Source organism: Lethenteron reissneri, chromosome 58 (genome assembly GCF_015708825.2).
Source record: "Lethenteron reissneri isolate LAM-NWPU_2019-01 chromosome 58, ASM1570882v1, whole genome shotgun sequence".
Classification (NCBI taxonomy): domain Eukaryota; kingdom Metazoa; phylum Chordata; class Hyperoartia; order Petromyzontiformes; family Petromyzontidae; genus Lethenteron; species Lethenteron reissneri.
The window spans coordinates 10,348,007-10,362,070 of NC_083836.1; the positions used below are offsets into that span (position 1 = coordinate 10,348,007).

The 14,064-nt window shown below is 43.1% G+C and overlaps 1 protein-coding gene across 1 annotated transcript in view; it reads right to left on the reverse strand.

Annotated features, from left to right (window-relative positions):
- LOC133357470 (IgGFc-binding protein-like) overlaps positions 1 to 14,064 on the reverse strand; it is a 122,070-nt gene that overhangs the window by 70,060 nt on the left and 37,946 nt on the right. The window contains 21 exon segments of the mRNA XM_061575415.1: positions 508 to 540; positions 850 to 994; positions 1,714 to 1,916; positions 2,558 to 2,734; positions 3,127 to 3,224; positions 3,552 to 3,663; positions 4,199 to 4,373; positions 4,962 to 5,209; positions 5,767 to 5,799; positions 6,109 to 6,253; positions 6,975 to 7,177; positions 7,819 to 7,995; positions 8,391 to 8,488; positions 8,816 to 8,927; positions 9,478 to 9,652; positions 10,229 to 10,476; positions 11,035 to 11,067; positions 11,399 to 11,543; positions 12,264 to 12,466; positions 13,108 to 13,284; positions 13,680 to 13,777. Of these exon segments, the coding sequence (XP_061431399.1) occupies positions 508 to 540; positions 850 to 994; positions 1,714 to 1,916; positions 2,558 to 2,734; positions 3,127 to 3,224; positions 3,552 to 3,663; positions 4,199 to 4,373; positions 4,962 to 5,209; positions 5,767 to 5,799; positions 6,109 to 6,253; positions 6,975 to 7,177; positions 7,819 to 7,995; positions 8,391 to 8,488; positions 8,816 to 8,927; positions 9,478 to 9,652; positions 10,229 to 10,476; positions 11,035 to 11,067; positions 11,399 to 11,543; positions 12,264 to 12,466; positions 13,108 to 13,284; positions 13,680 to 13,777 (3,038 nt within the window).

Consider the following 14,064-nt stretch of genomic DNA (forward strand, 5'->3'; position numbering starts at 1 on the left):
TGAGACATTTTTGCCTTTGGCCTGTAAACATTAAGCTTTGAAAAAATATGCACCCGTGAATATCCACGTGTTTTTATAATCAGAGTTGAAGTGTATAACTTCTTAAACGAGTGGGGGGTGCTCTTTGCCATTTAACGCTTCGAAGTCAACCTCAAATTGTAAATACACAATACGGTGAATAGTTTACAAGACATTTTGTCAATCCATTCACGAATGAAAGTCTCCCCACACCATGTCGATCATACGGATCTTTTTTTTAATTAAACTTAACTACGCTGGTCACTGGGGGTTGGTGAAGTGTGGGCACAGGATTGGTTCAAATATGAATTGCCATTGAAGTTAGTCATGGGCAGGAATTTTACTTATGTCACTGGGTCCAAATTGAAATGTGATATTCACTGCACCATGTCATCCCCTTGTAGTGTGTGGGATGTGTTAGCGTAGTGTTTGATGTGTTAATGTAGTGCGATGTATTTAGTTAACATGCTCATGATGCAACTTTCTTACGTTTTGGCGGGGTTGTTGGTGGCACTGTTGGCCCTGTTTCGACGCCAATGAAAAAAGAGAACAGATTAGTACCAAGTGCATCTGACAAAACTAAATTAGATTCAATCCTGCTTAATGACAAAAACTATTTCTAAAAGGAAGAATCTCCGAGGTCACGCGGAGGCCTTAGGGCAGAGTGTTCCAGATCTGAGGACCAAGGACCGAACAAGCCCGAGCTCCAAAGAGTTGTTGATGACAACGTGGCCTCCAGAGAGACATGGTGTGAAACATGAATATGAAGAGCGCTACTAGGATCGAATTTTTGAAAAAAGCAGAATTCGCAAACTGCAGTGAGTGGTTCACCTGAGCCATGGCAGCCCAGGATGCCGTCCTCCACACCGCAGGTCTCATCGTCCTCACAGACCCAGGCCCCACAGTTCACATTGCCAGGATTGACACAGATGCAGCGCTGGCTGCAGTCCTGCGACTCAAACCAGCTCTCCCCGATCTGAGACACACAACACGCACGCGTTACCTCCATTGCACTCTCTAACGCAGACCACACTGTCATAAAGTAATCTCTGAACCAGTCCTCAGCCCATTTTCACCAGTTCTCGTGGAGCAGGGCGATGAAGAGTGGTTAAACAATCTCCATGCTTGACACGGTGATATACACAGCATGGAAAAGCCTTCTTTATATAAATATATATTTTAATACATATCTATTTTTTATATTGGATTAGATCCAATGCCTGCACCCATTGCCTGTTTACAGTAGGTTAAATGGGTTGCTTTAAGATTTCAGGAATTTGCACAAAAAGATACCTGTACTCATCAATGCTTGGGAAAGAGAAGAAATGGTCAAACAGAACGTGTATTAGGGTGTATTACAATTTACAAATAAAATTTGTAATAAAAATACTTGAAATACAATTAAATAAAGATGACAAATAAAGAATGCAAACATCTCATATTGCTTATTCCCAAATTAATTTGAGATCTCAGTAATAAGTGAGATTTTCACTTACATTTTCAGTCAGGAATATTACTGGGCCGTCACTTCAGTGATGTTGTATTATAAAATATGGGAGTGACGGTGCAGTGACATCACCAGAACTCTTATGACTGTGACTTTTAACTTGTTGGGCAGTATAGAACACAGAAATATAATATAAATCGACATGTGCAGAACTGTAAACTTTTTCTTTGTAATTTTTCTTAGCTCACCGGATGGTAGTGGCCATTGTTATCCAGGCAACCGCACTGCTCTGTGGGGACACACTTGTCCCCAGAGAGGACAAAGCCGTCGTCACAGACACAGCCCTCCGCACAGTGCTGGTTGCAGCCACCCGGGGGATTTGCGTTGCTGCAGGTGGCCGGGCACGGTGGGGCACAGCTCTCATAGTGGCTGCCAGGTTCACACAGGAATGCTGTGGGTGCCACACACAACAATAATCTTTAATAATCTTCGAATTCAAATGGTGCTTAAATACTTCAAACACTTAAAACACATTGAGCCACATATTACCTCAAACATTCAAAATGCCGTTTTACATATAGGCTTTCGTGACCAATATAATCCATAACAGGTTTTTTTTGGGTTCGATCGCGTAAATATTCAAATGTAGCTGGATATTGGCAGCTGACTCTGGGCAGCACGAGGTGACTGAGCACCAGCTTGTCATCGGAATTAGTCTGCCAGTAGAAGCAATGTTGTTATTTGTAATCCAGATCGAGAAATTGGCAGATCATTTTAAACATTTAGCAAATTTCAACAACACCATCACACAAAAGGCCACTTTTGTTTAAAATGTCAGGGAATCTGTAGCATCCAATGTAAAGCAGATGGTGAGTATTCATGGATAATACACCCGCACTATTAACAATGCGTCTGTCATGCAATGCAGAACCCTAGTTAGGTTTGAATTTCACTTATTATATCAAAATTTCGTGGTGTATCTAGGCATCTATAGATTAGCAGAATTACGATCACATGTCCATCAAATCACAATCAAATTTAATGGCTGGGCAATCAGTGTGGCGGTGACATCACAGCGGGTGCTGCACTCACGGCAGAAGGTGTTGTTCCTCCACGTGACGACGACCCCAGCTTGGGCGCACTGGTCGGCGTAGGCCTGCAGGGCCTGGCACAACGAGCCGTGGTCCCCGTCCGTGGCACACAGGTCGAACACGCAGTTGTCGAAGAAGACTTGTGGAGGCAGCACCGCGTGGCACTCTTTGAAAGCTCCTGGTTGAAGCGAGAAACACGATGTCAGTGTTAGCGGCATCGGCACATCACTCCTCTTGATGCAGCAACGGTGAAATGGTTTGTGCACTGTGCTCCCATTAATAGCAACACAACTTTGAACGCTAATTATCTGTAGAAACAATGTCATCATGGATAGCGAAAGAGTTTTGAAAAAGAATACGTGTAATAAAAATGTCTTAGCCTCTATATTTTTTAAAGTGATAATAATAAAAACATTATGCCAACTAGAATTGAATGCCCATCACACAGGTTAACTTGTTGTGGGTATAGCTCCATGGAGTGGAAATGCCACAATGTCTGCAATATAATGAAGTCCATTATCATGCACAGTTACGAGTTAACAGCTGAACTTAATGGAGAGCAATACCCACCCTCAGGGTCAGTGATTATTCCACAGAACGTATCCGATTCATACAGGTTCTTGTCATTCTCATCACATGGAGGTATTTCCCCGGTATCATCTTGGCAACTGTCAACAAACAGACGCGCAGGTTACCATCACCGAGTTTGACAGAGAAAACATCACTGGTAACATAATCACAGTCGTCATTAATCATCATCATCATCATGAAGATAACTCAATGTAGCCCAAACAGCTGACACAAATACAACATCAGTGGCACAACAGTCAGATCTAATGTCAGCATGGGGCTCATGTTTGCCACTTCTTATCTATCTCGAGCTCGAATGGCTGTCAATACCAATGTCTTCCATGTGTATTATCTAGAGGCTTTGCAATGGCACTGTTGTAATTAGCAGAAGTGCATGGAAATAATTGAGAAGAACGGATTCTCACTCATCATCAGAACTGTTGAACACTCTCCAGCTGTTTCCCAGCTCGCTTGATGAGGCCGCTGCTGAGCCATCCGGCTTCAGATTGTCATCTGAACCATCTCCATTAAAGTTCCCTGTAAAACAACACATATCGTTCCATTATTGTATTTGCAATCTAGATGGTTTACATGCAAAACATCTCTTTTTAATGGAATGCCTATAACGTTAATGTATGGCTGATAATGCTCTATGGTTGAAAATGAAGCCTGCAGTGTTTTCCAATTAATACGTGCAAAATGGACAGGTAGCTGACATTTTTTCTCTTTTAGAATTGCTCCCCACAACAGAAGTACATTTTTCCAACTCGACTTCAGTGCTTGTATGCTACCACTGCAGTCACGTTTCTCTCTCTCTTAGTCACCATATGAGGTTTCCTCACTTGGCTAACTCCTCATCTGTGCTGCGAACAGCTGCCTCTCCAGGCTGTTATGTTGTCCTTGCTCAGCTGCGCTGTCGACATCCATGCATTCGTCCGTTCGCCACGCTTATAAAAGGCCCTGTTCATACTCTCCTAACTGTAACCCCCATGTCAACAATAATGACATGTTTTTTATTCTACATTGTCCAGTCAGCTGCTTATTGTGTTATTCTCCCAGGAGAACAACTCACCGCAGATTCCGCACAGTTGCCCCGCGTATTCTCCAGGCACGACTATCTCCACATGGTGGTTCCCATCAAACCGAACAACCAGATTGAAATTGGTCTCGAGCACAACGTAGGATCCACTCAGTTGGATGTACACCCCGGACATGAAGAACGGTGGAGTCACACGCAGCCCATCCACCTGTAAACAAAACACAGAGCATTTTATGTAGAGACCTCGCAGGAGGATCAATAATGCACAGTGCATTATCGTAAACTAAATATATTGTTTATTAGGCATATTTTATCCACTATTTTTTGTAACATCAGCATATTTCCTTCGAAGAATTATGGCATGAACATCGCTTGAATATTCACGTATTTTACATCTTTCTTTAGAAGGTCAATTCCTAACTCCCCAATAAAATTTCCGAATATCAAGTTATACATATATATTCGTTAATTCACACACGAGTGAGAAAAATGAGGCGACACGCCACAGCTGCGTACATCATTTCAACAATACAAGACACAAACATAAAGGGGGAACCAGCGAAGGTAGCATCTTTCAAGCATCAGGCGACGCCGTGGACATTGTTAAATGCGGAGTAAAACTTGTTTAAAAGGGAAGTCGCTTCAGGACAATACAATGAATAAATCACGATGAGGAACAATATGGTTATTGAGATATCACTGTATGAGACAGTGTTGTGCCTCGTAGTGATGGCTCCTGGATGGCACGCACCGGCTCTGTGCAAACAACAATTCAAGTGTGAAGTGAAACCCTCACCAGCACCCGGCGTCCTTTGGCCAAGGTGAACCTGTGGCCGTAGACATCCACGTGGACCTCCTTGACGTAAGACACGGCCGTGCTGCCGCCCCGGAACTCATTTGTTGTCTCCACGTTGAAGTGGGGCAGGGTGGAGCTCTGGTTGCACGGGATGGCTGCCGTGTAGCTGCACTCGCCCATGAAGTGGTGCGTCGTCTTGTCGAAAGTGATGTAGTGAGGGTCTCCAGTGATCACGCAGTCGCCAGGCGCTGAATAAAGAGAAAAGGATTAGTTTCGAATTAACCGGAAATTATTTTTGAGACATTTTTGCCTTTGGCCTGTAAACATTAAGCTTTGAAAAAATATGCACCCGTGAATATCCACGTGTTTTTATAATCAGAGTTGAAGTGTATAACTTCTTAAACGAGTGGGGGGTGCTCTTTGCCATTTAACGCTTCGAAGTCAACCTCAAATTGTAAATACACAATACGGTGAATAGTTTACAAGACATTTTGTCAATCCATTCATGAATGAAAGTCTCCCCACACCATGTCGATCATACGGAGTTTTTTTTTTAAATTAAACTTAACTACGCTGGTCACTGGGGGTTGGTGAAGTGTGGGCCCAGGATTGGTTCAAATATGAATTGCCATTGAAGTTAGTCATGGGCAGGAATTTTACTTATGTCACTGGGTCCAAATTGAAATGTGATATTCACTGCACCATGTCATCCCCTTGTAGTGTGTGGGATGTGTTAGCGTAGTGTTTGATGTGTTAATGTAGTGCGATGTATTTAGTTAACATGCTCATGATGCAACTTTCTTACGTTTTGGCGGGGTTGTTGGTGGCACTGTTGGCCCTGTTTCGACGCCAATGAAAAAAGAGAACAGATTAGTACCAAGTGCATCTGACAAAACTAAATTAGATTCAATCCTGCTTAATGACAAAAACTATTTCTAAAAGGAAGAATCTCCGAGGTCACGCGGAGGCCTTAGGGCAGAGTGTTCCAGATCTGAGGACCAAGGACCGAACAAGCCCGAGCTCCAAAGAGTTGTTGATGACAACGTGGCCTCCAGAGAGACATGGTGTGAAACATGAATATGAAGAGCGCTACTAGGATCGAATTTTTGAAAAAAGCAGAATTCGCAAACTGCAGTGAGTGGTTCACCTGAGCCATGGCAGCCCAGGATGCCGTCCTCCACACCGCAGGTCTCATCGTCCTCACAGACCCAGGCCCCACAGTTCACATTGCCAGGATTGACACAGATGCAGCGCTGGCTGCAGTCCTGCGACTCAAACCAGCTCTCCCCGATCTGAGACACACAACACGCACGCGTTACCTCCATTGCACTCTCTAACGCAGACCACACTGTCATAAAGTAATCTCTGAACCAGTCCTCAGCCCATTTTCACCAGTTCTCGTGGAGCAGGGCGATGAAGAGTGGTTAAACAATCTCCATGCTTGACACGGTGATATACACAGCATGGAAAAGGCCTTCTTTATATAAATATATATTTTAATACATATCTATTTTTTATATTTGGATTAGATCCAATGCCTGAACCCATTGCCTGTTTACAGTAGGTTAAATGGGTTGCTTTAAGATTTCAGGAATTTGCACAAAAAGATACCTGTACTCATCAATGCTTGGGAAAGAGAAGAAATGGTCAAACAGAACGTGTATTAGGGTGTATTACAATTTACAAATAAAATTTGTAATAAAAATACTTGAAATACAATTAAATAAAGATGACAAATAAAGAATGCAAACATCTCATATTGCTTATTCCCAAATTAATTTGAGATCTCAGTAATAAGTGAGATTTTCACTTACATTTTCAGTCAGGAATATTACTGGGCCGTCACTTCAGTGATGTTGTATTATAAAATATGGGAGTGACGGTGCAGTGACATCACCAGAACTCTTATGACTGTGACTTTTAACTTGTTGGGCAGTATAGAACACAGAAATATAATATAAATCGACATGTGCAGAACTGTAAACTTTTTCTTTGTAATTTTTCTTAGCTCACCGGATGGTAGTGGCCATTGTTATCCAGGCAACCGCACTGCTCTGTGGGGACACACTTGTCCCCAGAGAGGACAAAGCCGTCGTCACAGACACAGCCCTCCGCACAGTGCTGGTTGCAGCCACCCGGGGGATTTGCGTTGCTGCAGGTGGCCGGGCACGGTGGGGCACAGCTCTCATAGTGGCTGCCAGGTTCACACAGGAATGCTGTGGGTGCCACACACAACAATAATCTTTAATAATCTTCGAATTCAAATGGTGCTTAAATACTTCAAACACTTAAAACACATTGAGCCACATATTACCTCAAACATTCAAAATGCCGTTTTACATATAGTCTTTCGTGACCAATATAATCCATAACAGGTTTTTTTTGGGTTCGATCGCGTAAATATTCAAATGTAGCTGGATATTGGCAGCTGACTCTGGGCAGCACGAGGTGACTGAGCACCAGCTTGTCATCGGAATTAGTCTGCCAGTAGAAGCAATGTTGTTATTTGTAATCCAGATCGAGAAATTGGCAGATCATTTTAAACATTTAGCAAATTTCAACAACACCATCACACAAAAGGCCACTTTTGTTTAAAATGTCAGGGAATCTGTAGCATCCAATGTAAAGCAGATGGTGAGTATTCATGGATAATACACCCGCACTATTAACAATGCGTCTGTCATGCAATGCAGAACCCTAGTTAGGTTTGAATTTCACTTATTATATCAAAATTGCGTGGTGTATCTAGGCATCTATAGATTAGCAGAATTACGATCACATGTCCATCAAATCACAATCAAATTTAATGGCTGGGCAATCAGTGTGGCGGTGACATCACAGCGGGTGCTGCACTCACGGCAGAAGGTGTTGTTCCTCCACGTGACGACGACCCCAGCTTGGGCGCACTGGTCGGCGTAGGCCTGCAGGGCCTGGCACAACGAGCCGTGGTCCCCGTCCGTGGCACACAGGTCGAACACGCAGTTGTCGAAGAAGACTTGTGGAGGCAGCACCGCGTGGCACTCTTTGAAAGCTCCTGGTTGAAGCGAGAAACACGATGTCAGTGTTAGCGGCATCGGCACATCACTCCTCTTGATGCAGCAACGGTGAAATGGTTTGTGCACTGTGCTCCCATTAATAGCAACACAACTTTGAACGCTAATTATCTGTAGAAACAATGTCATCATGGATAGCGAAAGAGTTTTGAAAAAGAATACGTGTAATAAAAATGTCTTAGCCTCTATATTTTTTAAAGTGATAATAATAATAAAAACATTATGCCAACTAGAATTGAATGCCCATCACACAGGTTAACTTGTTGTGGGTATAGCTCCATGGAGTGGAAATGCCACAATGTCTGCAATATAATGAAGTCCATTATCATGCACAGTTACGAGTTAACAGCTGAACTTAATGGAGAGCAATACCCACCCTCAGGGTCAGTGATTATTCCACAGAACGTATCCGATTCATACAGGTTCTTGTCATTCTCATCACATGGAGGTATTTCCCCGGTATCATCTTGGCAACTGTCAACAAACAGACGCGCAGGTTACCATCACCGAGTTTGACAGAGAAAACATCACTGGTAACATAATCACAGTCGTCATTAATCATCATCATCATCATGAAGATAACTCAATGTAGCCCAAACAGCTGACACAAATACAACATCAGTGGCACAACAGTCAGATCTAATGTCAGCATGGGGCTCATGTTTGCCACTTCTTATCTATCTCGAGCTCGAATGGCTGTCAATACCAATGTCTTCCATGTGTATTATCTAGAGGCTTTGCAATGGCACTGTTGTAATTAGCAGAAGTGCATGGAAATAATTGAGAAGAACGGATTCTCACTCATCATCAGAACTGTTGAACACTCTCCAGCTGTTTCCCAGCTCGCTTGATGAGGCCGCTGCTGACCCATCCGGCTTCAGATTGTCATCTGAACCATCTCCATTAAAGTTCCCTGTAAAACAACACAAATCGTTCCATTATTGTATTTGCAATCTAGATGGTTTACATGCAAAACATATCTTTTTAATGGAATGTCTATTAACGATTTCATTTTAGTTGGAATGTATGGCTGATAATGCTCTATGGTTGAAAATGAAGCCTGCAGTGTTTTCCAATTAATACGTGCAAAATGGACAGGTAGCTGACATTTTTTCTCTTTTAGAATTGCTCCCCACAACAGAAGTACATTTTTCCAACTCGACTTCAGTGCTTGTATGCTACCACTGCAGTCACGTTTCTCTCTCTCTTAGTCACCATATGAGGTTTCCTCACTTGGCTAACTCCTCATCTGTGCTGCGAACAGCTGCCTCTCCAGGCTGTTATGTTGTCCTTGCTCAGCTGCGCTGTCGACATCCATGCATTCGTCCGTTCGCCACGCTTATAAAAGGCCCTGTTCATACTCTCCTAACTGTAACCTCCGTGTCAACAACAATGACATGTTTTTTATTCTACATTGTCCAGTCAGCTGCTTATTGTGTTATTCTCCCAGGAGATCAACTCACCGCAGATTCCGCACAGTTGCCCCGCGTATTCTCCAGGCACGACTATCTCCACATGGTGGTTCCCATCAAACCGAACAACCAGATTGAAATTGGTCTGGAGCACAACGTAGGATCCACTCAGTTGGATGTACACCCCTGACATGAAGAACGGTGGAGTCACGTGCAGCCCATCCACCTGTAAACAAAACACAGAGCATTTTATGTAGAGACCTCGCAGGAGGATCAATAATGCACAGTGCATTATCGTAAACTAAATATATTGTTTATTAGGCATATTTTATCCACTATTTTTTGTAACATCAGCATATTTCCTTCGAAGAATTATGGCATGAACATCGCTTGAATATTCACGTATTTTACATCTTTCTTTAGAAGGTCAATTCCTAACTCCCCAATAAAATTTCCGAATATCAAGTTATACATATATATTCGTTAATTCACACACGAGTGAGAAAAATGAGGCGACACGCCACGGCTGCGTTCATCATTTCAACAATACAAGACACAAACATGAAGGGGGAAAAAGAGAAGGTAGCATCTTTCAAGCATCAGGCGACGCCGTGGACATTGTTAAACTTGTTTAAAAAGGAAGTCGCTTCAGGATAATACAATGAATAAATCACGATGAGGAACAATATGGTTATTGAGATATCACTGGAAGAGACAGTGTTGTGCCTCGTAGTGATGGCTCCTGGATGGCACGCACCAGCTCTGTGCAAATAACAATTCAAGTGTGAAGTGAAACCCTCACCAGCACCCGGCGTCCTTTGGCCAAGGTGAACCTGTGGCCGTAGACATCCACGTGGACCTCCTTGACGTAAGACACGGCCGTGCTGCCGTCCCGGAACTCATTTGTTGTCTCCACGTTGAAGTGGGGCAGGGTGGAGCTCTGGTTGCACGGGATGGCTGCCGTGTAGCTGCACTCGCCCATGAAGTGGTGCGTCGTCTTGTCGAAAGTGATGTAGTGAGGGTCTCCAGTGATCACGCAGTCGCCAGGCGCTGAATAAAGAGAAAAGGATTATTTTCGTAATTAACCGGAAATTATTTTTGAGACATTTTTGCCTTTGGCATGTAAATATTAAGCTTTGAAAAAATATGCACCCGTGAATATCCACGTGTTTTTATAATCAGAGTTGAAGTGTATAACTTCTTAAACGAGTGGGGGGTGCTCTTTGCCATTTAACGCTTCGAAGTCAACCTCATATTGTAAATACACAATACGGTGAAAAATTTACAAGACATTTTGTCAATCCATTCATGAATGAAAGTCTCCCCACACCATGTCGATCATACGGAGTTTTTTTTTTAAATTAAACTTAACTACGCTGGTCACTGGGGGTTGGTGAAGTGTGGGCCCAGGATTGGTTCAAATATGAATTGCCATTGAAGTTAGTCATGGGCAGGAATTTTACTTATGTCACTGGGTCCAAATTGAAATGTGATATTCACTGCACCATGTCATCCCCTTGTAGTGTGTGGGATGTGTTAGCGTAGTGTTTGATGTGTTAATGTAGTGCGATGTATTTAGTTAACATGCTCATGATGCAACTTTCTTACGTTTTGGCGGGGTTGTTGGTGGCACTGTTGGCCCTGTTTCGACGCCAATGAAAAAAGAGAACAGATTAGTAACCAAGTGCATCTGACAAAACTAAATTAGATTCTTTAAAGTGTCTCCCTGTACCAATCCTGCTTAATGACAAAAACTATTTCTAAAAGGAAGAATCTCCGAGGTCACGCGGAGGCCTTAGGGCAGAGTGTTCCAGATCTGAGGATCAAGGACCGAACAAGCCCGAGCTCCAAAGAGTTGTTGATGACAACGTGGCCTCCAGAGAGACACGGTGTGAAACATGAATATGAAGAGCGCAACTACGATGGAACTTTTGAAAAAAGCAGAATTCGCAAACTGCAGTGAGTGGTTCACCTGAGCCATGGCAGCCCAGGATGCCGTCCTCCACACCGCAGGTCTCGTCGTCCTCACAGACCCAGGCCCCACAGTTCACATTGCCAGGATTGACACAGATGCAGCGCTGGCTGCAGTCCTGCGACTCAAACCAGCTCTCCCCGATCTGAGACACACAACACGCACGCGTTACCTCCATTGCACTCTCTAACGCAGACCACACTGTCATAAAGTAATCTCTGAACCAGTCCTCAGCCCATTTTCACCAGCTGTCGTGCAGCAGTGCGATGAAGAGTGGTTAAACAATCTCCATGCTTGACACGGTGATATACACAGCATGGAAAAGGCCTTCTTTATATAAATATATATTTTAATACATATCTATGTTTTATATTTGGATTAGATCCATGCCTGAACCCATTGCCTGTTTACAGTAGGTTAAATGGGTTGCTTTAAGATTTCAGGAATTTGCACAAAAAGATACCTGTACTCATCAATGCTTGGGAAAGAGATGAAATGGTCAAACAGAACGTGTATTAGGGTGTATTACAATTTACAAATAAAATTTGTAATAAAAATACTTGAAATACAATTAAATAAAGATGACAAATAAAGAATGCAAACATCTCATATTGCTTATTCCCAAATTAATTTGAGATCTCAGTAATAAGTGAGATTTTCACTTACATTTTCAGTCAGGAATATTACTGGGCCGTCACTTCAGTGATGTTGTATTATAAAATATGGGAGTGACGGTGCAGTGACATCACCAGAACTCTTATGACTGTGACTTTTAACTTGTTGGGCAGTATAGAACACAGAAATATAATATAAATCGACATGTGCAGAACTGTAAACTTTTTCTTTGTAATTTTTCTTAGCTCACCGGATGGTAGTGGCCATTGTTATCCAGGCAACCGCACTGCTCTGTGGGGACACACTTGTCCCCAGAGAGGACAAAGCCGTCGTCACAGACACAGCCCTCCGCACAGTGCTGGTTGCAGCCACCCGGGGGATTTGCGTTGCTGCAGGTGGCCGGGCACGGTGGGGCACAGCTCTCATAGTGGCTGCCAGGTTCACACAGGAATGCTGTGGGTGCCACACACAACAATAATCTTTAATAATCTTCGAATTCAAATGGTGCTTAAATACTTCAAACACTTAAAACACATTGAGCCACATATTACCTCAAACATTCAAAATGCCGTTTTACATATAGGCTTTCGTGACCAATATAATCCATAACAGGTTTTTTTTGGGTTCGATCGCGTAAATATTCAAATGTAGCTGGATATTGGCAGCTGACTCTGGGCAGCACGAGGTGACTGAGCACCAGCTTGTCATCGGAATTAGTCTGCCAGTAGAAGCAATGTTGTTATTTGTAATCCAGATCGAGAAATTGGCAGATCATTTTAAACATTTAGCAAATTTCAACAACACCATCACACAAAAGGCCACTTTTGTTTAAAATGTCAGGGAATCTGTAGCATCCAATGTAAAGCAGATGGTGAGTATTCATGGATAATACACCCGCACTATTAACAATGCGTCTGTCATGCAATGCAGAACCCTAGTTAGGTTTGAATTTCACTTATTATATCAAAATTGCGTGGTGTATCTAGGCATCTATAGATTAGCAGAATTACGATCACATGTCCATCAAATCACAATCAAATTTAATGGCTGGGCAATCAGTGTGGCGGTGACATCACAGCGGGCGCTGCACTCACGGCAGAAGGTGTTGTTCCTCCACGTGACGATGACCCCAGCTTGGGCGCACTGGTCGGCGTAGGCCTGCAGGGCCTGGCACAACGAGCCGTGGTCCCCGTCCGTGGCACACAGGTCGAACACGCAGTTGTCGAAGAAGACTTGTGGAGGCAGCACCGCGTGGCACTCTTTGAAAGCTCCTGGTTGAAGCGAGAAACACGATGTCAGTGTTAGCGGCATCGGCACATCACTCCTCTTGATGCAGCAACGGTGAAATGGTTTGTGCACTGTGCTCCCATTAATAGCAACACAACTTTGAACGCTAATTATCTGTAGAAACAATGTCATCATGGATAGCGAAAGAGTTTTGAAAAAGAATACGTGTAATAAAAATGTCTTAGCCTCTATATTTTTTAAAGTGATAATAATAATAAAAACATTATGCCAACTAGAATTGAATGCCCATCACACAGGTTAACTTGTTGTGGGTATAGCTCCATGGAGTGGAAATGCCACAATGTCTGCAATATAATGAAGTCCATTATCATGCACAGTTACGAGTTAACAGCTGAACTTAATGGAGAGCAATACCCACCCTCAGGGTCAGTGATTATTCCACAGAACGTATCCGATTCATACAGGTTCTTGTCATTCTCATCACATGGAGGTATTTCCCCGGTATCATCTTGGCAACTGTCAACAAACAGACGCGCAGGTTACCATCACCGAGTTTGACAGAGAAAACATCACTGGTAACATAATCACAGTCGTCATTAATCATCATCATCATCATCATGAAGATAACTCAATGTAGCCCAAACAGCTGACACAAATACAACATCAGTGGCACAACAGTCAGATCTAATGTCAGCATGGGGCTCATGTTTGCCACTTCTTATCTATCTCGAGCTCGAATGGCTGTCAATACCAATGTCTTCCATGTGTATTATCCAGAGGCTTTTGCAATGGCACTGTTGTAA